General features: G+C 46.1%; 1 protein-coding gene across 5 annotated transcripts in view; it reads left to right on the top strand.

Annotated features, from left to right (window-relative positions):
- Nucleotides 1-23,859, top strand: part of LOC120028319 (stAR-related lipid transfer protein 13-like) — a 127,682-nt gene that overhangs the window by 87,860 nt on the left and 15,963 nt on the right. For 4 of the 5 annotated variants that reach the window (XM_038973524.1, XM_038973525.1, XM_038973526.1 and 1 more), the window contains 2 exons: nucleotides 16,744-16,815; nucleotides 21,355-21,436. In XM_038973524.1, the coding sequence (XP_038829452.1) occupies nucleotides 16,744-16,815; nucleotides 21,355-21,436 (154 nt within the window). Of the gene's footprint in view, nucleotides 1-11,388; nucleotides 11,620-16,743; nucleotides 16,816-21,354; nucleotides 21,437-23,859 lie in introns of those variants that run through there. The other variant, XM_038973527.1, reaches the window with a different exon arrangement.

A 23,859-nucleotide genomic window follows, 5' to 3' on the forward strand; every position in this document is an offset into this window, starting at 1 on the left:
ACAAATTCAGAGTCAGAAGGGGTTTTTACATCCCTGTGGGCGCTGGATGTTTTGGTGCTGTTGTCATAGTAGACATTGTAGACAGTGGTGGGTGTGAGAGTGACTATCAAGGTATGTTGTTGTAATATGTCTTTGTGTCTTGTGTAGTTGAGACATGGTATGTGTCACTGTGTTGTCGAAGGTATCTATTGTTCTAATAGCATTAGAAGTCTGCTCTGTGATGGGTGAAAGGATTGGTGACTATGTTGGAAGAGAGAATCGGAGAGTCAGTTTAAGAGCTGTTATTCTGACAGATGAAAGGTTGGTCTTTCTGGGTGATCTTCTGAGCTGTTCCACGGGGTGCATGCAGTGTTGCTACAGCTGTGCTGCTCTTGTTTCAACTCCATACCAGAGTATGCAAGCGGAGCAGAGCTGGAGCGGAAATTTTACTGGAGCGCAAGAGCGAGATTCCCAAAGGCTGGAGCGTCGGCCTTCTCGCTCGCTCCAAATTCGCGGCAGTAGCTCTCCAGTAGCGCTCCCTTCACGAATTCAGGACATATCCGTCCCACCATGCGTTTGTAGTCTACTTGTGTTCTGCGAAAGCCCCTTGCTTTAGCTACTGTTAAATCAAATCAAATTGTATTTGTCACGTGCCGAATATAACAGGTACAGGTGTAACCTTACCGTGAAACGCTTACTTACAAGCCCTTAACCAACAATGAAGTTCAAGAAATAGAGTTAAGAAAATATATGCTAAATAAACTAAAGTAAAAAATTAAACACAATAGGATTACATAACAATAACGAGGCTATATACAGGGGCTACCGGTACCGAGTCAATGTGCGGAGGTGCAGGTAAGTCAAGGTAATTTTTGGTGCCTTCCTCTGACACCGCCTAGTATACAGGTCCTGGATGGCAGGAAGCTTGGCTCCACTGATATATTGGGCCGTACACACTACCCTCTGTAGCTCCTTACGGTCGGATGCCGAGCAGTTGCCATATCAGGCGGCGATGCAACCAATCAGGATGCTCTCAATGGTGCAGCTGTAGAACTTTTTGAGGATCTGGGGACCCATAACAAATCTTTTCAGTCTCCTTGGTGTGTTTGAACCATGATAGTTTGTTGGTGATGTGGACACCAAGGAACTTGAAACTCTCGACCTGCTCCACTACAGCGATGTTAATGGGGGCCTGTTTGGCCCTCCGTTCCCTGTAGTCCACGATCATCTCCTTGCTTCATTGAGGGAGAGGTTGTTGTCCTGGCACCACACGGCCAGATCTCTGACCTGCTCCCTATAGGCTGTCTCATCGTTGTCGGTGATCAGGCCTACCACTGTTGTGTCGTCAGCAAACTTAATGATGGTGTTGGAGTCGTGCTTGTCCATGCAGTCATGGTTGAACAGGGAGCACAGAAGGGGACGAAGCATGTACCTCTGAGGGGCCTCTGTGTTGATGATCAGCGTGGCAGATGTGTTGTTGCCTACCCTTACCACCTGGGGGCGGCACGTCCACGATCCAGTTGCAGAGGGAGGTGTTTAGTCCCAGGGTCCTTAGCTTTGTGATGAGCTTTGTGGGTACTATGATGTTGAACGAGCTGTAGTCAATGAACAGCATTCTCACACAGGTGGTCCTTTTGTCCAGGTGGAAAAGGTCAGTGTGGCGTGTGATTGAGATTGCGTCATCTGTGGATCTGTTGGGGCGGTATGCAAATTGAAGTTGGTCTAGGGTTTCCGGGATGATGGTGTTGATGTGAGCCATGACCAGCCTTTCAAAGCACTTCATGGCTACCGACGTGAGTGCTATGGGACAGTAGTCATTTAAGCCGGTTACCTTTGAATTCTTGGGCACAAAGACTATGATGGTCTGCATTAAAAATTTAGGTATTACAGACTCGGTCAGGGAGAGGTTGAAAATGTCAGTGAAGACACTTGCCAGTTGGTCCGCGCATGCTCTGAGTACACGCCCTGGTAATCCGTCTGGCCGCGCGGCATTGTGAATGTTGACCTGTTTAAAGGTCTTGCTCACATTGGCTACGGAAAGCATGATCACACAGTTGTTCAGGAACGGCTGGTGCTCTTACGCATTCTTCGGTGTTGCTTGCCTCGAAGCGAGCATAAAAGGTTTTTAGCTCGTCTGGTAGGCTCGCGTTACTGGGTAGCTCTGGGTTTCCCTTTGTAGTCTGTAATAGTTTGCAAGCCCTGCCACATCCGACGAGTGTCAGAGCCGGTGTAGTAGGATTCAACCTTAGTCCTGTATTGACGCTTTGCCTGTTTGATGGTTCGTCTGAGGCCATAATGGGATTTCTTATAATAGTCCGGATTAGTGTCTCACTCCTTGAGGCAGCAGCTTTAGCCTTTAGCTCGGTGCGGATGTTGCCTGTAATCCATGGCTTCTGTTTGGGATATGTACGTACGGTCACTGTGGGGACGACGTCGTCAATGCACTTATTGATGAAGCCGGTGACTGAGCTGGTATACTCATCAATGCCATTGGATGAATCACGGAACATATTCCAGTCTGTGCTTGCAAAATAGTCCTGTAGCGTAGCATCCGTGTCATCTGACAACTTCTGTATTGACGAGTCACTGGTACTTCCTACTTTAGTTTTTGCTTGTAAGCAGGAATCAGGAGGATAGAATTATGGTCAGATTTGCCAAAGGGAGGGCGAGAGAGAACTTTATATGCATCTCTGTGTGTGGAGTAAAGGTGGACTAGAGTTTTCGCTGCTGGAGGCTCCGGACTGGGCACCCTCGTTGCTGGAGGCTCCGGACTGGGCACCCTCGTTGCTGGAGGCTCCAGACTGGAGACCGTCGCTGGAGGCTCCGGACTGGAGAACGTCGCTGGAGGCTCCGGACTGGCCGGACTGGAGGCCTTCGTTGGAGGCTTCGTGCCATGTCTGTTGACTTGCATAAAACTGGAAAGGGTTACAAAAGTATCTCTACAAGCCTTGATCTTCATTATTCCACAGTAAGACAAATTGTCTGTAAATGGAGAACGTTCAGCACTGTTGCTACTCTCCCGAGGAGTGGCCGTCCTGCAAAGATGACTGCAAGAGCACAGCGCAGAATGTTCAATGAGGTTAAGAAGAATCCTAGAGTGTCAGCTAAAGACTTACAGAAATATCTGGAACATGCTAACATCTCTGTTGACGAGTCTACGATATGTGAAACACTAAACAAGAATGGTGTTCATGGGAGGACACCACGGGAAAAAGCCACTGCTGTCCAAAAAAAACATTGCTGCACGTCTGAAGTTTGCAAAAGTGCACATGGATGTTCCACAGCGCTACTGGCAAAATATTCTGTGGACAGATGAAACTACAGTTGAGTTGTTTGGAAGGAACACACAACACTATGTGTGGTGAAAAAAAAGGCACAGCGCACCAACATCAAAACCTCATCCCAACGGTAAAGTATGGTGGAGGGAGCATCATGGTTTGGGGCTGCATTGCTGCCTCAGGGCCTGGACAGCTTGCTATCATCGACAGAAAATTAGTTCCCAGGTTTATCAAGACATTTTGCAGGAGAATGTTAGTCTATCTGAGAATGTTAGGCTACCAATTGAAGCTCAACAGAAGTTGGGTGATGCAACAGGACAACGACCCCAAACACAGAAGTAAATCAACAACCGAATGGCTTCAACAGAAGAAAATACGCCTTCTGGAGTGGCCAAGTCAGAGTTCTGACCTCATCCTGATTGATATGCTGTGTCATGACCTCAAGAGAGCAGTTCACACCAGACATCCCAAGAATATTGCTGAATTGAAACAGTTTTGTAAAGATGAATGGTCCAAAATTCCTCCTGACCGTTGTGCAGGTCTGATCCGCAACTACAGAAAATGTTTGGTTGAGGTTAATGCTGCCAAAGGAGGGTCAACCAGTTATTAAATCCAAGGGTTCACATACTTTTCCCACCCTGCACTGTGAATGTTTACATGGTGTGTTCAATAAAGACATGAAAATGTATAATTGTTTGTGTGTTATTAGTTTAAGCAGACTGTGTTTGTCTATTGTCGTGACCTAGATGAAGATCAGATCAAATTTGATGACAGAAATCCAGGTATTTCCAAAGTCTTCACATACTTTTTCTTGCCACTGTAGCCTAGATAATGTCTGGCTCCTGACCTATTTAGAGTGTTTACATGCTGTTTAATATGACATGTAGCCTTATTAAAATGACGAGGGCTTCTTACATTCACCTGTTCATGGTTATTAAACAAATTTTCATTCAAATCATATAGTTTCAAAACTTCAAAACCAAATGGTTGGGCCAGGTGGTCATAAAAATAGATGGGTGTTGGTTAAATTGGTATTTTAATGAATAAAGCGAATTTGGAGCTGAAGTTTTTTTTGCAGAGCGTTTGGAAAGGATGTAGAAGGATGTGGAGCGAAACTGTGTTCTGACCCAGCTGGCAGGCTTCAACCCTGGGCTTTATCCCAAATGGCACCCTATTCACTTTATAATGCATTACTTTTGACTAGGGTCCATAGGACTTTGGTCAAAAGTAGGGCACTATATACACGTTTAGAAAAATGGGTTCGAAAGGGTTCTTTGGCTGTCCCCATCGGAGAACCCTTTTTGGTTCCAGGAAGAACCCCTTCTGGTTCCAGATAGAATTATTTTCGATTCCATGTAGAATCCTGTGTGGAAAGGGTTTTTACATGGAACCCAAAAGGGTTCTACCTGGAACCAAAAGGGGTTCTTCAAAGGGTTCTTCTATTGAGACAGCCTGAGAACCCTTTTCGGTTCTCGATAGCAACTTTTTTTCTAAGAGTGTAGGGAATTGGGTGTCATTTGGAACACGTCAGGGCAACAACAGCAGCCTGCAGCCTTCAGATTTGTAGCTCATGCCCTCCTGTTATCCTGCTGTTAACACTGACAATCAATATACTCTCTCTCTCTCTCTCTCTCTCTCTCTCTCTCTCTCTCTCTCTCTCTCTCTCTCTCACTCATCCTCTCACTCTCTCTCTCTCTCTCTCTCTCTCTCAATTGAATTGAATTACAATGTCTTCTCTTGAGAGCCAGGTCTGCCATAGCAAGGCTATGCTCACTGAGACTGTACATAGTCAAAGATTTCCTTAGTTTTGGGTCAGTCACAGTGGTCAGGTATTCTGCCACTGTGTACTCTCTGTTTAGTGGCCAAATAGAATTCTAGTTTGCTCTGTTATTTTGAAAATTCTTTCCAATGTGTCAAGTAATTCTCTTTTTGTTTTCTCATGATTTGGGCTCTGTGGGGTCTATTTGTGTTTGTGAACAGAGCCCCAGGACCAGCTTTCTTAGGGGGCTAAACCAGCTTTCACCAGGTTTATTTCTCTGTAGTTGATGGCTTTGTTATGGAAGGTTTGGGAATTGCTTCCTTTTATGTGGTTGTAGAATTTAACGTCTTTTTTCTGGATTTTGATAATTAGTGGGTATCGGCCTAATTCTGCTCTGCATGCATTATTTGGTGTTTTACGATGTACACAGAGGATATTTTTGCAGAATTCTGCATGCAGTTTCAATTTGGTGTTTGTCCCATTTTGTAAATTCTTGGTTGGTGAGCGGACCCCAAACCTCACAACCATAAAGGGCAATGGGTTCTATAACTGAATCAAGTATTCAGTTCATCCTACAATATAAGCTTGATGCCCTCAATCTCTCACAAATTATCAAAGAACCCACCAGGGTCAACCCTAAATCCGTAAACACGGGCACCCTCATAGATATCATCCTAACCAACTTGCCCTCCAAATATACCTCTGCTGTTTTCAACCAAGATCTCAGCGATCACTGCCTCATTGCCTGCATCCGTAACGGGTCTGCGGTCAAACGACCACCCCTCATCACTATCAAACGCTCCCTAAAACACTTCAGCGAGCAGGCCTTCCTAAACGAGCAGGCCTTCCTAATCGACCTGGCCCGGGTATCCTGGAAGGATATTGACCTCATCCCGTCAGTAGAGGATGCCTGGTCATTCTTTAAAAGTGCCTTCCTCACCATCTTAAATAAGCATGGCCCTTTCAAAAAATGTAGAACCAGGAACAGATATAGCCCTTGGTTCTCTCCAGACTTGACTGCCCTTGACCAGCACAAAAACTTCCTGTGGCGTTCTGCATTAGCACCGAATAGCCCCCGTGATATGCAACTTTTCAGGGAAGTTAGGAACAAATATACACAGGCAGTTAGGAAAGCTAAGGATAGCTTTTTCAAGCAGAAATTTGCATCCTGTAGCACAAACTCAATATAGTTCTGGGACACTGTAAAGTCCATGGAGAATAAGAGCACCTCCTCCCAGCTGCCCTCAGCTGCACTGAGGCTAGGAAACACTGTCACCACCGATAAATCCACTATAATTGATCATTTCAATAAGCATTTTTCTACGGCTAGCCATGCTTTCCACCTGGCTACCCCTACCCCGGTCAACAGCCCTGCACTCCCCACAGCAACTCGCCCAAGCCTCCCCCATTTCTCCTTCACCCAATTCCAGATAGCTGATGTCCTGAAAGTGCTGCAAAATCTGGACCCCTACAAATCAGCCGGGCTAGACAATCTGGACCCTCTTTTTAAAATTATCTGCCGAAATTGTTGCAAACCCTATTACTAGCCTGTTCAACCTCTCTTTCGTATCGTCGGAGTTTCCCAAATATTGGAAAGCTGCCGACACTCTAGACCCAAATTGCTACAGACCTAAATCTATCCTACCCTGCCTTTCTAAGGTCTTCGAAAGCCAAGTCAACAAACAGATTACCGACCATTTCGAATCCCACCGTACCTTCTCCGCTATGCAATCTGGTTTCTGAGCTGGTCATGGGTGCACCTCAGCCACGCTCAAGGTCCTAAACGATATCATAACCGCCATCGATAAAAGACAATACTGTGCAGCCGTATTCATCGACCTGGCCAAGGCTTTCAACTCTGTCAATCACCACAGGTGTCTGGTTAGACTGTAAACTCTCCTTCCAGACTCATATTAAACATCTCCAATCCAAAGTCAAATCTAGAATCGGCTTTCTATTTCGCAACAAAGCCTCCTTCACTCACGCCGCCAAACTTACCCTAGTAAAACTGACTATCCTACCGATCCTCGACTTCAGCGATGTCATCTACAAAATAGCTTCCAACACTCTACTCAGAAAACTGGATGCAGTCTATCACAGTGCCATCCGTTTTGTTACCAAATCACCTTATATCACCCACCACTGCGACCTGTATGCTCTAGTAGGCTGGCTCTGGCTACATATTCGACGCCAGACCCACTGGCTCCAGGTCATCTATAAGTCTATGCTAGGTAAAGCTCCGCCTTATCTCAGTTCACTGGTACGATAACAACACCCACCCGTAGCACACGTTCCAGCAGGTAGATCTCACTGATCATCCCCAAAGCCAACACCTCATTTGGCCGCCTTTCCTTCCAGTTCTCTGCTGCCAGTGACTGGAACGAATTGCAAAAATCGCTGAAGTTGGAGACTATTATTTCCCTAACCAACTTTAAACATCAGCTATCTGAGCAGCTAACCGATCGCTGCAGCTGTACATAGTCCATCTGTAAATAACCCACCCAATCTACCTACCTCATCCCCATACTGTTTTTATTTTATTTACTTTTCTGCTCTTTTGCACACCAGTATCTCTACTTGCACATCATCATCTGCTCATTTATCACTCCAGTGTTAATATGTTAAATTGTAATTATTCACTCCTATGGCATATTTATTGCCTACCTCCTCATGCCTTTTGCACACACTGTATATAGACTTTCTTTTTTTCTACTGTGTCATTGACTTGTTTATTGTGTTATTGGCTTGATTATTGTTTACTCCATGTGTAACTGTGTTGTTGTCTGTGTCACACTGCTTTGCTTTATCTTGGCCAGGTCGCAGTTGTAAATGAGAACTTGTTCTCAACTAGCCCACCTGGTTAAATAAAGGTGAAATAAAATATATATATATATTTTTTAAACATTCTTATTGGCAGACTCAACAGCCTTGGTTTCTCAAATGATTGCCTCGCCTGGTTTACCTACTACTTCTCTGATAGAGTTCAGTGTGTCAAATCGGAGGGCCTGTTGTCCGGACCTCTTGCAGTCTCTATGGGGGTGCCACAGGGTTCAATTCTCAGCCTGACTCTTTTCTCTGTATACATCAATGATGTTGCTCTCACTGCTGGCGATTCTCTGATCCACCTCTACGCAGACGAAACCTTTCTGTATACTTCTGCCCCTTCTTTGGACACTGTGTTAACTAACCTCCAGACGAGCTTCAATGCCATACAAATCTCCTTCCGTGGCCTCCAACTGCTCTTAAATGCAAGTAAAACTAAATGCATGCTCTTCAACTGATCACTGCCCGCACCTCCCCGCCCGTCCAACATCCCTACTCTGGACGGTTCTGACTTAGAATATGTGGACAACTACAAATACCTAGGTGTCTAACTAGACTGTAAACTCTCCTTCCAGACTCACATTAAGCATCTCCAATCCAAAATTAAATCTAGAATCGGCTTCCTATTTCGCAACAAAGCATCCTTCACTCATGCTGCCAAACATACCCTCGTAAAACTGACCATCCTACCGATCCTCGACTTCGGCGATGTCATCTATAAAATAGCCTCCAACACTCTACTCAACAAATTGGATGCAGTCTATCACAGTGCCATCTGTTTTGTCACCAAAGCCCCATATTCTACCCACCACAGCGACCTGTACGCTCTCGTTGGCTGGCCATCGCTTCTTACTTGTCGCCAAACCCACTGGCTCCAGGTCATCTACAAGTCTCTGCTAGGTAAAGCCCCGCCTTATCTCAGCTCACTGGTCACCATAGCAGCACCCACCCATAGCACGCGCTCCAGCAGGTATATCTCACTGGTCACCCCCAAAACCAATTCCTCCTTTGGCCGCCTTACCTTTCAGTTCTCAGCTGCCAATGACTGGAACGAACTGCAAAAATCACTGAAGCTGGAGACCCATATCTCCCTTACTAGCTTTAAGCACCAGCACCCCTACCATTCCAGTGTCTAATTGCTATATAGTAATTACTTCACCACCATGGCCTATTTATGGCCTTACCTCCCTTATCTTACCCCATTTGCATTCACTGTATATAGATTTTTCTTTTTTCTACTGTATTATTGACTGTATGTTTGTTTATTCCATGTGTAATTCTGTGTTGTTGTATGTGTCGAACTGCTGTGCTTTATCTTGGCCAGGTCGCAGTTGTAAATGAGAACTTGTTCTCAACTAGCCTACCTGGTTAAATAAAGGTGAAATACATTTTTTATTTTTTTATTTGTTAAATTTGATGTTCCTTTTGATGGCATAGAAGGCCCTCCTTGCCTTGTCTCTCAGATTGTTCACAGCTTTGTGGAAGTCACCTGTGGCGCTGATGTTTAGGCCGAGATATGTATAGTTTTTTGTGTGCTCTAGGGCAATGGTGGTAGAAAGTATTGAAGTATGGGCTGTGGTATGGGGTCATGAGTGGGTATTGTGTGTAGTGGTGGTGGAGAGGTATTAGGATGTAGCCCTGAGGGTGGCAAGAGGACCATGATGGAGACATGGAGGATGTTAATTAAAACCTGAAACGGAAAAATAGATCCACATTGTTCCCACGACACTGGCAGAGTGACTTGGGGGCTGAGCCTGAAGCCGGCGCTTGGAAGGGGGTAGGGGGTATGGAGAGGGTAAGGTGTACCAACAGAACCTGGGGCTAGGCTATATTAATAATCCATCTACTGCCTCGCCAGCACTCTGCTAGGCCCTCACTGGACCTATTACTGCCTATTCCTGGCTCTATGTACAACTACCTACGTACAACCAGTCACTTAGGGTCTCTCCATTGAGGCTACAGACTACTATTTATAGACAATTATTTAAGCCTCAATTAGCTCTTCCTATTTTCCATGCACAATTGAACTCTGTTAGACAAGGAAATGTTAGACAGAGACAGGAGGAAATGTAGGCTTGTTTCAGACATGAGACATCTGAGGTGGTGGTTGTGGTTGTCTAGAAGGGGCATATTGTTTCCTCCTGCCTGTCTTGTTTTCACAGCTCTCGCTCGCTGTCTCTATCCATTCTTTCTTTTTCTTTCTTTCTTTCTTTCTTTCTTTCTTTCTTTCTTTCTTTCTTTCTTTCTTTCTTTCTTTCTTTCTTTCTTTCTTTCTTTCTTTCTTTCTTTCTATCTCTTTCTTTACTCTCTCTCTCTCTCTTTCTCTCTCTCTCATGCACTAAATAGGGAGTAGGGTATCATTTGGGATGCTTTCTGAGGATCTAAGTATGATTCATGGCTGCTGATTGTTGACGGTTTATGTCATGGTTTTATGTCATGCTTTGGTTTTCCCCACTTTAGCTGCCCACGCTTTTCCTTTCCGTTGATTTGCTGGAAAAACATCTGGATCAAGAAACTCCCCCTCCACCCCGTCCTCCCTCTCCCTCCCCTTCCCTCCTCCTCCCTTACTCCCCCCTCTAAAGCTAACTATGTCCAGCTCTCTGGCTGTGTGACAGGGAGGAGGTGGTAGTGGGGGGAGATGGAAGGAGTTCTGGGATGAGTAAAGGATTCTCAAGCCACGGATCCAAACTATACTCTTTTTTTATGTAGCATTTGATTGTAGTGATGAGGTTTCATTGGGATTACGTCTTTGGAGAGAAAAGTCCCACATTGCACACAGGCATTGGTACGCACAGCTCCTGTTGCTTGGCTCCTGGCATCATGTTCTCTGCCAAAAATGTGCTGAGAGAGATGTAGTGGGCAGAGCTGGGTAGGTGGGTACTGGGGGGTAGGGTAGGGATAGAGGAGAGGTAGGGGAGGGGTAGAGGAGAGGTAGGGGAGGGGTAGGGGAGGGGTAGAGGAGGGTTAGGGGAGGGATAGAGGTAGGGGAGGGGAGGGGCAGAGGAGGGGTAGGGGAGGGGTAGAGGAGGGTTAGGGGAGGGGTAGGGTAGGGGAGGGGTAGAGGTTGGGATGGGGTAGGGGAGGGGTAGAGGTTGGGTAGAGGTCGGATAGAGGAGGGGTAGAGATTGGGTAGAGGTCGGATAGAGGAGGGGTAGAGGAGGGATAGAGGAGGGGAGTGGTAGAGGAGGGATAGAGGAGGGGAGTGGTAGAGGTCGGATAGAGGAGGGGTAGAGGTTGGGTAGAGGTCGGATAGAGGAGGGGTAGAGGAGGGATAGAGGAGGGGAGTGGTAGAGGAGGGATAGAGGAGGGGTAGGGGAGGGGTAGAGGAGGGGATGGAGGAGGAGGGGAGGGATAGAGGAGGGGAGGGGTAGAGGAGGGATAGAGGAGGGGATGGAGGAGGGGTAGAGGAGGGGATGGAGGAGGGGTAGAGGAGGGATAGAGGGTACAAGGAACAGCAGAAAGGGGTGGAGCTGGAGAGAGATCATAGGGTGGCCACATGGCGGTTTGAGGGTAGATGGAAAGAGAGAGAGAGAAAAAGAGAGAGAGAGAGGGAGAGAGAGAGAGAATGAGAAAAGGAGAGGGGATTGAGAAAGAAAGAGAGAAACAGGGATGTTTGGATGTGAAAGGGATCAGTAGAGATCAGTATCTCTCAGCAGCAGGTCATGGCACTAGAGAGCTGGAATCTAACGTTACTTACTGCTGTGTGGGAAGAGGAGAACTAATACGTCTGTAGAACATCTGTAGAACCACATCATAATGACTGTATGATGAAGATAACCAGTGAGTAAACCACCATCTGTTTCTTACAGTCTGGTCATTACATAGTTGAGAATATTTAGGATTTTCTATTATATTGGACTAATACAGTTTGTCTCTCAAGCATTACTCTTATTTCTTTAGAATGTAGACAAGTCTAGTGTAGTGATTGTATTATTTTTTTTACAAGGGCATGTTTCATTAGATAATGTTGTAGAGGTGTTGATCTACACTTAACAGTATAACCAGTTAGCTTTGTTAACCGCTTGTATCATTCCGGACTCTGTCATGCATCTCTGTCATGTTGTTGGCAGCCAACCAGGCAGGCAGGGTTAGGGTAATGATTAGGGCTTGTACTAGCAGGGTCAGCTCAACCCTCCACCAGCCACTCTCCAAGTCTGCATCCCTATGAACCCTGGTCAAAAGTAGTGCACTATATTATTAGGGAATAGGATGACATTTGGCACACTACCAGGGAATGTTCCTCTAAAGGGAATCTTGTTGCGCAAGAAGAGGAAGGAGCATCCCCTATAGGGATAGGTTGGTCGGCCACACACACACACCTTAGTAACACACCTACTTCTGGTGACCTTCCGGACCTTTGTCCCTCCACCGTGCTGGGTTTCATGTCATTGTGACAATGCAACATTACACTGTACACAATAACATGATTACACTGTACACAGTTTTACAGCCATGGTTGTGTAGTAACAGGCAGTTCTCGTCCTGGCTCGCTGCCAGACCTGGAATACGTCCCAAATGGCACCCTATTTCCTATATAGTGCACTACTTTTGATGGGTCCTGGTCAAAAGTAGTGCACTTACAGGCAATAGGGTGCTATTTGGGATGCAGTCCAGCCGTTTCTCCATGGAGGAAAGGAAAGGGACGTTGGAACGTCAGGAGGAACAGAATGTCTCGAGATTGTGGAATTCCCAGATCGTATTCCCTGTTCTGTTCCCAACAGTCCCACCTCCAGCTGTGGGACAAAGAATGGAGCTGGAGGCACTCTCACCATGTGGTTTAGTAGAACAATATGGCTCTACTGTACTCAATACAATATACAACTGGCAGGACAGGCTAGTCAGAAGAGAGAGGAAGACCTGAACTCACAGAAAGTCTTAGTTCTTTCACTTCTGTGACCTCTGATGCTGCTATCTTAAGACTAGTGACAGTGACTGGAGGTTTTCCTTTTCTATCATGTGTCCTTACAACACTGCACTCAAAGACCTGTACGAAGATCAAGTTGAGCACGCTGATCCTTTGTTCCACTAAGAACTGTCTAGTTGGCCAGCTTAGTGTCAGTTATCTTTGCTGCTGGGAGATTTCTCAGGTGGACTCAACCTGTGATGTGATCCTGTTATGGAGGCCATTGGAGTGAACAGTGATCTGACGTGAATGTAGAGGTTAACCTGGACGTTGTCATCCAGGGACATTCTGTCTGCATTCCAAATGGTACCCTAAACCCTTTATAGTGCACTACTTTTGACCAGATCCATATGGGCTCATAGAGCTCTGCTCAAAAGTGTTGCACTATATAGGGAATAGGGTGACATTTGGTACACACACTCTCCCTCTGGGAACTGTTAATATTTATTCAGTTGGTGGTCTGACCTGTCGGTCTGCGGACCAAAGACACTAGTCATTGACATGTAGACACAGCGCTGTAATAACACAGGTTAGTCACAACACAGGTGAGTCACAAAGCAGATGGTCACGGTGTTTGAGAGAGGAGTGGGGTATAGTATAGCCACAGAGCAGGGTTTGGAGAAAGGTGTGGTACAGACAGGACAGATTAAGTTACAGTGGAAGGTTATCTCTGTCACAGACAGTTCTGTATGGAGACCCAGGTGGGATGAACTGTGATAAACAACTAGTGCGTCACAGAGCGTCAGACACAGACAGGGGCGGGAACAGACATACCATGCCATGCCAGCAGCATACCACCATGCCAGCAGCATACCACCCTGCATCACACTGCTGGCTTGCTTCTGATGCTACGCAGGGTTGGTCCTGGTCAGTCCCTGGATGGGAGACCAGATGCTGCTGGAAGTGGTGTTGGAGGGCCAGTAGGAGGCACCCTTTCCTCTCATCTAAAAACATTTAAATGACCCATGGCAGTGATTGGTGACATTGCCCTGTGTAGGGTGCTGTCTTTTGGATGGGGTGTTAAACGGGTGTCCTGACTCTCTGTGGTCACTAAAGATCCCATGGCACTTATCGTAAGAGTTAACCCTGGTGTCCTGGCTAAATTCCCAATCTGGTCTTCATACTGTACCATCATGGCCACCTAATCATCCCCAGTTTACAATTGGATGATTTATCCCCCCTCTCCCCTGTAAATATTCCCCAGGTTGATGTTGTAAATGAGAACATGTTCTCAGTCAACTTACCTGGTAAAATAAGGGTAAAATAAAAAAAAACATGCTGTGATACCTGTTTGGAGTGGAGTGGTCCTCTGTCCTCTTTATCTACACCAGACATATTGTTGAGGTGACTGTCGATGGATATGGACGGAAGGATGTTCCCATTGTGTTGATCTACTGTGATATTAATAACACTAGCTGTGATCTAGTCAGTCTACACACCAACGTGCCTGGAGTATACTGCTTCACTGCACAATACTATTGTAGCAGCTTCACTGTGGAGTTGTGATCATATTGGAACAGGAGGACAGGTTTGGGATCTAAACAGACTTCCATATCAAATCTGGACTGCCTATGTCTGTAGTGCCAGGCCCGGGTAGTTGAGAATATTTTTGTTCATAGTAGATGGAAAATAATTGGAAAGTGTTTTTGAATTTTACTAGATCATCTTCTAGTAACCTATTGATTTTGTAGTGAGAGTGGTGTGTTGGCTGGGAAGTGAGAGGAGTGAGAGGGGTCTGGTGTGTAAGTTGAGGAGTGATAGAGGAGTGAGAATGAGTGAGAGAGGAGAGAGTGAGAGAGGAGAGGGGTCTGTTCTGTTAGTTAGACGAGAGAGGTCTGTCTGCTTCTTTTCATGTGGGCCAGGAGCTCGGAACCAGAGAGGGGATGTCACCCCTCAGGTGTCAGCAGGGTCAGGTCATGATCCCACCACAGGGGTCACCGCTTGGTGTCACCTGTAGGGGACAGGGTTAGGGTTAGGACAGGACAGCTGCTCTGTCAGGAGGCTGCCTGGACACTTACATTCAGGTTGTGTTGCAGCCCCAGTCCCTTTGATTATTGTGCTGACCACCATATGCACTACAGGAACAAAAGTATGTGGACACCTGCTCGTCCAACATCTCATTCCAAAATCATGGGCATTAATATGGAGTTGCTCCCCCATTTCCTGCTATAACAGCCTCCACTCTTTTGGGAAGGCTTTGCACTAGATGTTGGAACATTGCTGCAGGGACTTTCTTCCAATTCAGCCACATTAGTGCATAAGTGAGGTTGGGCACTGATGTTGGGCGATTAGGCCTGGCTCGCGATCGGCGTTCCAATTCATCCCAAACATGTTTGATGGAGTCTGTGCAGGCCAGTCAAGTTCTCCCGCACCGATCTCAACAAATCATTGTGTATGGACCTTGCTTTGTGCACGGGGGCATTGTCATGCTGAAACAGGAAAGGGCCCTCCCCAAACTGTTGTCACCAAGTTGGAAGCACAGAATCATTGTATGCTGTAACGTTAAGATTTCCCTTCACTGGAACTATCTGGCCTGAACCATGAAAAACAGCCTCAGACCATTATTCCTCCTGCAACAACTGTTCTCCTGGCATACACCAAACCCAGATTAGTCCGTCGGACTGCCAGATGGTGAAGCGTGATTCATCACTCCAGAGAACGCCTTTCCACTGCTCCAGAGTCCAATAGTGGCGGGTTTTACACCACTCCAGCCAACACTTGGCATTGCTTATGGTGTTCTTATGCTTGTGTGCAGCTGCTCGGCCATGGAAACCCATTTCCTGAAGCTCCCAATGAACAGGTCTTGTGCTGATGTAGCTTCCAGAGGCAGTTTGGAACTCAGAGTGTTGCAACTGAGGACAGACAATTTTTACACGCTATGCGCTTCAGAACTCGGTGGTTCGGTTGTGAGCTTGTGTGGCCTACCACTTTGTGGCTGAGCCGTTGTTGCTCCAATACATTTCCACTTCACAATAACAGCACTTACAGTTGACTGGGTCAGCTCTAGTAGGGCAGAAATCTGATGAACTGACTTGTTGGAAAGGAAGCATCCTATAACGGTGCCAGATGGAAAGTCACTGAGCTCTTTAGTAAGGTCATCGTTTATGGAGATTGCATGGCTGTGTGTTCCATTTTATACACCTGTCATCAACGGGTATGGCTGAAATAGCCGAACCTACTAATTTGAAGGGGTGTCCACATACTTTTGTATAGTGTATCTAGTGAACATAAGACTGTCAGTCCAGGACAGTTTGATCTGCTGGCTTTGCTTTGCTATGATATCTATATTTAGCATGATTTGTAGATTTCTTCTGTTTGAGAAGTCTAATCTTTTGTAAAACTCAGATAAAAAATACACACAACAAAAATGCAGTGTTGAGACAATAAAAATGATAGATATGACTTTAAAGGTGCAGTTCTAGAAATACATATCCCATGTCTTCCTGTGCTGATCCCTCTGCTGTCCAGCAGTGGATCCTGACTTGTATTTATTTCCCCCCTCTTTGGGCTCTGTGGTCAGGTTATAGAGCTCAAATCCAAGCTGGAAGAGTTAGAAGCTTAGAGACCAGACCTCAGATAGTCACAGGGTTTTATGTCGGTCTACCCGAGGGACCAACTATCTATCACCTTAGTACTAGTTCAAGTTCAAGTTTTATTGTTACATACAGTACAGTGAAGTACTTAACTTACATACTATCTAACAGCTTCATGGTTTCAATCTCAACTCTGTTTCTGTTTTTTGTTCTTCCAAGAGAACAGCCTTCCATGGTGAGTGCTGCTGGTTGCTTATAGTCATCATAAAGGCATTTGACAGGCTGTATTTATGTTGTTGTTGACAAAAAACATTTGGACAAATGGATGGATTTTCTTCCCATAATTGATAAAACATAAAAGTGAAACAGTGAATACAGTGAATACCCCCTACCCACCACTCCGTGTTGGACATACTGTTTATTGTTGTTACTCTGACTGACAAGAAATGTTTTCTTGCTCTGTTTCAGAACTCGAGGCGAAGGAGGCGTGTGATTGGCTACGAGCGGCAGGATTCCCCCAATACGCTCAGCTCTTTGAAGGTAATACATTCTTGTCTAGAATGTCATTGTATGCTGTAGCATTAAGATTTCCCTTCACTGGAACTAAGGGGCCTAGCCCGAACCATTAAAAACAGCCCCAGGCCATTATTCCTCCACCAAACTTTACAGATGGAACTATTTACAGTTGAAACATTCGAGCTATTGTGCTGACGTTGCTTCCAGAGGCATTTTGGAACTCGGTAGTGAGTTATGGAACCGAGGACAGATGATTCTAACACACTACACGCTTCAGCACTCGGTGGTCCCGTTCTGTGAGCTTGTGAGGCCTACCACTTCGTGGCTGAGCCGTTGTTGCTCCAAGACATTTCCACATCACAATAACAGCACTTATAGTTGACTGGGGCAGCTCTAGCAGGGCAGAAATGTGAAGAACTGACTTGTTGGAAAGGATGCATCCTATGCTGGTGCCACATTGAATGTCACTGAGCTCTTCAGTAAGGCCATTCTATTGCCAATATTTGTTTATGGAGATTGCATGGCTGTATGCTCGATTTCATACACCTGTCAGCAATGAGTTTCTATATGAGGAGTGAATAATCTGGCACAGTCTGGCTTCCTCTTACACTACCCAACCCAACCCTGTCCCATGTCGTGTCCTGTCCATTCCTCTCATGTCCTCCTCTCATGTCCTATCCTCTCCTCTCATGTCCTGTCCTACACTCTCATGTCCTCTCCTCTCATGTCCTCTCCTACACTCTCATATCCTATCCTCTCATGTCCTCTCCTCTCATGTCCTGTCCTACACTCTCATGTCCTCCTCTCATGTCCTATCCTCTCCTCTCATGTCCTGTCCTACACTCTCATGTCCTCTCCTACACTCTCATATCCTATCCTCTCATGTCCTCTCCTCTCATGTCCTCTCATACACTCTCATGTCCTCCTCTCATGTCCTATCCTCTCCTCTCATGTCCTGTCCTACACTCTCATGTCCTCTCCTCTCATGTCCTCTCCTACACTCTCATATCCTATCCTCTCATGTCCTCCTCTCATGTCCTATCCTCTCCTCTCATGTCCTGTCCTACACTCTCATGTCCTCTCCTCTCATGTCCTCTCCTACACTCTCATATCCTATCCTCTCATGTCCTCTCCTCTCATGTCCTCTCATACACTCTCATGTCCTCCTCTCATGTCCTATCCTCTCCTCTCATGTCCTGTCCTACACTCTCATGTCCTCTCCTCTCATGTCCTTTCCTCTTATGTCCTCTCCTCTTATGTCCTCTCCTCTCATGTCCTCTCCTATCATGTCCTCCTCTCATATCCTCTCCTCTCATGTCCTCTCCTCTTATGTCCTCTCCTCTCATGTCCTCTCCTCTTATGTCCTCTCCTCTTATGTACTCTCCTCTCATGTCTTCTCCTCTCCTCTCATGTCCTCTCCTCTCCTCTCATGTCCTCTCCTCTCCTCTTATGTCCTCTCCTCTTATGTCCTCTCCTCTCATGTCCTCTCCTCTCATGTCCTCTCCTCTCATGTCCTCTCCTCTCCTCTTAAGTCCTCTCCTCTCATGTCCTCTCCTATTATGTTCTTCTCTCATGTCCTCTCCTCTCCTCTCACATCTTCTCCTCTCCTCTTATGTCCTCTCCTCTCATGTCCTCTCCTCTCCTCTTATGTCCTCTCTTCGCATGTCCTCGCCTCTCCACTCCTCTCATGTCCTATCATCTCAGGTCCTCTCCCCTCCTATCCTCTCATGTCCTCTCCTCTCATGTCCTCTCCTCTTATGTCCTCTCCTCTCATGTCCTCTCCTTCACTCTCATGTCCTATCCTCTCATGTCCTCTCATGTCCTCTCATACACTCTCATGTCCTCTCCTCTCATGTCCTCTCCTCTCATGTCCTCTCATATCCTCTCATGTCCTCTCCCCTCCTCTCATGTCCTCCTCTCATGTCCTCTCCTCTCCTCTCCTCTCCTCTCCTCTCCTCTCCTCTCCTCTCCTCTCCTCTCCTCTCCTCTCCTCTCCTCTCCTCTCCTCTCCTCTCATGTCTCCTCCTCTCCTCTCATGTCCTTTCCTCTTATGTCCTCTCCTCTCATGTCCTCTCCTCTTATGTCCTCTCCTCTCATGTCCTCTCCTATCATGTCCTCCTCTCATATATCCTCTCCTCTTATGTCCTCTCCTCTCATGTCCTCTCCTCTTATGTCCTCTCCTCTCATGTCCTCTCCTCTCATGTCCTTTCCTCTTATGTCCTCTCCTCTCATGTCCTCTCCTCTTATGTCCTCTCCTCTTATGTCCTCTCCTCTCATATCCTCTCCTCTCATGTCCTTTCCTCTTATGTCCTCTCCTCTCATGTCCTCTCCTCTTATGTCCTCTCCTCTCATGTCCTCTCCTATCATGTCCTCCTCTCATATATCCTCTCCTCTTATGTCCTCTCCTCTCATGTCCTCTCCTCTTATGTCCTCTCCTCTTATGTACTCTCCTCTCATGTCTTCTCCTCTCCTCTCATGTCCTCTCCTCTCCTCTCATGTCCTCTCCTCTCCTCTTATGTCCTCTCCTCTCATGTCCTCTCCTCTCCTCTTATGTCCTCTCCTCTTATGTCCTCTCCTCTCATGTCCTCTCCTCTTATGTCCTCTCCTCTCCTCTCCTCTTAAGTCCTCTCCTCTCATGTCCTCTCCTATTATGTTCTCCTCTCATGTCCTCTCCTATCATGTCCTCTCCTCTCCTCTCACATCTTCTCCTCTCCTCTTATGTCCTCTCCTCTCATGTCCTCTCCTCTCCTCTTATGTCCTCTCCTCTCCTCTTATGTCCTCTCTTCTCATGTCCTCTCCTCTCCACTCCTCTCATGTCCTATCATCTCAGGTCCTCTCCCCTCCTATCCTCTCATGTCCTCTCCTCTCATGTCCTCTCCTCTCATGTCCTCTCATGTCCTCTCATGTCCTCTCCCCACCTCTCCTCTCATGTCTTCTCCTCTCATGTCCTCTCCTCTCATGGCCTATCCTCTTCTCTCCTCTTATGTCCTCTCCTTTCATGTCCTCTCCCCTCCTCTCATGTCCTCTCCTCTCATGTCCTTTCCTCAGGCAGTTTAATTTGCACAGCTGTCCTCAGGATTCTCAGGTCTACAGCTTCTTTCAACTCACTCAGGGAGGGAGGGAGGAGAGAGAAAAGTGACAGAGCGACAGGGGGGACTGCAGAAAGAGAGAAAGAGAAAGACTCAGTTGGGCTTTGGTCTGGATAGTTCCTGGCTAGAGTTACTACCCAAACATGTCCAGCACACTAAAACAAAGAGGTCATGGGAAAAAGTTTTATCATCATGGTTTAGAAGCAGCCAGCTCTCCTCACCCCTACTACCCTCTCCTCCTCACCCCTGCTCCTCACCCCTGCTCCCCTCCTCCCTTCCTTCTCACCCCTCCTCCCCTTCTTCTTCCCAGCACCCTCGGTGCTCCAGATCTTTTGAAGTGAGAGGGTGTCATGAATCTCTTGGTGACAGGGATTGTAGCCTGTTGTAAAGGAGACACACTGAGTGTGTTTGTATGTGCGTACGTGTGGCTGCATGTGCATGGAAAGCCGCAGCTACAATCTCTCCACTGCTATCCACATTATGTCCCCCTCTATTCAGCTCCATACAGCCTGCTCAGTAAAGGAAACAATGTTTACCAAGACTGTAGTGTTTCAAATGTATTTTATTTTATCTTTATTTAACTAGGCAAGTCAGTTAAGAACAAATTCTTATTTACAATGACGGCCTACACCGGCCAAACTCGGACGACTCTGGGCCAAGTGTGCGCCACCCAATCTCAGCCAGTTGTGATACAGCCTGAATTCGAACCAGGGTGTCTGTAGTGACGACTCTAGCACTGAGATGCCTAAGACCGCTGCGCCACTCAGGAGCCCAATTCATGTGAAGCTGTTGTATTGAGGTAGACACTGATGAGTAGACTTGAAGATTGAGTATAAAGTAAGTACATTTTGAAACCATTTAACAATTTCTGCCGGCTGCGGCTCCCCCGACCCAGATCTGTCTGAGTGTATTTTGATATCTGTGTTTCTCCTTATGTGACAGACCATGCTGCGTTGCTTTTCATAAAACAGTTAATGATACCACATGAATGCAGTAGGATGTAATATTGAGGGTCTGAAGTGAATCTGTGACTGCGTCCCAAATGGCACCCTATTCCCTACATAGTGGACTATGGGCTCTGGTCAAAAGTAGTGCACTATGTAGGCAATAAGGTGCCAATTGGGACGCAGATGGCGTGTTACATAGCAGGAGGCCAATACCCAGAGACAGACGTAATGCTGCTGCTACTGCTCAATGTCTCAGCGCCGTTATTTGGGCAAGCCCTGTCTCTCTTCATTACCATCTCTCTCTCTCTCTCTCTCTCTCTCTCTCTCTCTCCTGGATAGGTCTCTGGAAACAATGTGCTTTCCTTCTCATGGCTGTTCCGTTTATCTTCCTGAGTTAAAAAGTGAAGCTGATTGGGATCTGCCACGTGTCCAGCCTGCTGCCCTATTAAGGAGCTAGATAACTACTGAGAGGAGAAATGGACTGAACTATTTAAAGTTGTATCTTTAATCTGTTTCCTCCTCCTCAGACTCTCAGTTCCCCATCGACATCTCTCCTGTGAAGAAAGACCATGACTTTCTGGACAACGACCTGGTGGAACCTCTCTGCAGGTGAGTGGATTAAACCTGGTTGGATTTTCCATACTGCTTCCATACAAATTGCAGTGCCATTTAGTTGACGTTGACTGTGTGAGTTTGTAAGCCAGTCAGTAAGGTAACGCCAGAGAGAGCTGAGTGTTTGAGCCTCAGGGAAGTGAAATGGATCTATATCGCTTAAACTGACAGAGCGATAATCACTGTGAACAACAAGCACGTCACGCATCTAGCAGTCCTTTACTAGACAGACGTCACAGAAACATCACACTAACGTTACACAGCCACCAGAAGAAAACAACAGCACAATAGATTATCCAACCTGGCAGACCAGAGGGGTATACTGCAGAGTAAGATCAATGCGTTAGCCAGCTAACTAAAATATTGTGAAATAACTTTTTATTTTATGGAAAGATAAACTTGAAATGGGCAATCTCTAATTGACTCAACAACCAAAAACACATACAGTGCATTCGGAAAGTATTCAGACCCTTTGAATTTTTCCACATTTTGTTACGTTAGTCTTATTCTAAAATTAATTGAATATATTGTTTTCTTCATCAATCTACACACAATACCCCATAATGACAAAGCAAAAACAGGTTCAGAACATTTTGCAAATTTATAAAACATAAAAAACATAAATACCTTATTTACATAAGTATTCAGACCCTTTGCTATGAGACTCGAAATTGAGCTCAGGTGCATCCTGTTTCCATTGATTATCCTCGAGATGTTTCTACAACTTGACTGGAGTCCACCTGTGGTTAATTCAATTGATTGGACATAATTTGGAAAGGCACACACCTGTCTATATAAGGTCCCACAGTTGACAGTGCATGTCAGAGCAGACACCAAGCCATGAGGTCGAAGGAATTGTCTGTAGAGCTCCGAGACAGGATTGTGTCGAGGCACAGATCTTGGGAAGGGTACCAAAACATTATGCAGCATTGAAGGTACCCAAGAACACAGTGGCCTCCATAATTCTTAAATGGAAAAAGTTTGGAACCACCAAGAATCTTCCTAGAGCTTTCCGCCCCGCCAAACTGAGCAATCAGGGGAGAAGGGCCTTAGTTAGGGAGGTGCCCACTCTAAAGAGCTCCAGATTTCCTCTGAGGAGATGGGAAAACCTTCCAGAAGGACAACCATCTCTGCAGCACTCCACCAGTCAGGCCTTTATGGTAGAGTGGCCAGATGGAAGCCACTCCTCAGTAAAAGGCACATGACAGCCCACTTGGAGTTTGCCAAAAGGCACCTAAAGGATTCAGACCATGAGAAACAAGACTCTCTGGTCTGATGAAACAAAGATTGAACTCTTTGGTCTGAATGCCAAGTGTCACGTCTGGAGGAAACTTGGCACCACCCCTACAGTGAAGCATGGTGGTGGCAGCATCATGCTGTGAGGATGTTTTTCAGCGGCAGGGACAAGGAGACAAATCAGGATCAAGGGAAAGATGAACGGAGCAAAGTACAGAGAGATCCTTGATGAAAACCTGCTCCAGAGCGCTCAGGACATCAGACTGGCGCGAAGGTTCACCTTCCAAAAGGACAATGACCCAAGGCACACAGCCAAGACAATGCAGGAGTGGCTTCGGGACAAGTGTCTGAATGTCCTTGAGTGGCCCAGCCAGAGCCCGGACTTGAACCCGATCTAATTTCTCTGGAGAGACCTGAAAATAGCTGTGCAGCGATGCTCCCCATCCAATCCGACAGAGCTTGAGAGGATGGGAGAAACTCCCCAAATACTGGTGTGCCAAGCTTGTAGCGTCATACCCAAGAAGACTCAAGGCTGTAATCGCTGCCAAAGGTGCTTCAACAAAGTACTGAGTAAAGGGTCTGAATACTTATGTAAATGTGATATTTCAGTTTGTTTTTTATTATCAATTTGCAACAATTTCTAAAGACCTGTGTTTGTTTTGTCATTACAATGAAGGGTATTGTCTGTAGATTGATGAGGGAATAAAACAATTTAATCCATTTTAGAATAAGGCTGTAACTTACATTTTTTGGGGAAAAACTCAAGGGGTCTGAATACTTTCCGAATGCACTGTATATAAGTTTCACTTTCTTAATGAACCAGAAAATCAATAGTTATTGATGGTTGTTTATCTGGCTATCTCACTAATCCTGCTTTGTAGTATACCCCTCTGGGCCTATTTTTCAAACCTGCTTCCGTCTGGCAAGACTCGTAGTCAAGTTTAACCTCACCATTGTTTCCCCTCTGCTATGCTAAGACATGAACTGTCTATGATTGGGTTAACAACAGCCTTTTAGTTCCCCATGTTGCCTTATGTTGCTATGTTGCTAACTTTCTCCAGAGAGTGTCAGCAGAAAGAAGGGCTTCGTCCCACATGGCACCCTATTCCTTATATAGTGCACTACTTTTGTCCAGGGCCCATAGGAATCTTGTCGAAATAGTGCACTATATAGGGTGCTATTTG

Source organism: Salvelinus namaycush, chromosome 34, assembly GCF_016432855.1.
Source record: "Salvelinus namaycush isolate Seneca chromosome 34, SaNama_1.0, whole genome shotgun sequence".
Lineage (NCBI taxonomy): Eukaryota > Metazoa > Chordata > Actinopteri > Salmoniformes > Salmonidae > Salvelinus > Salvelinus namaycush.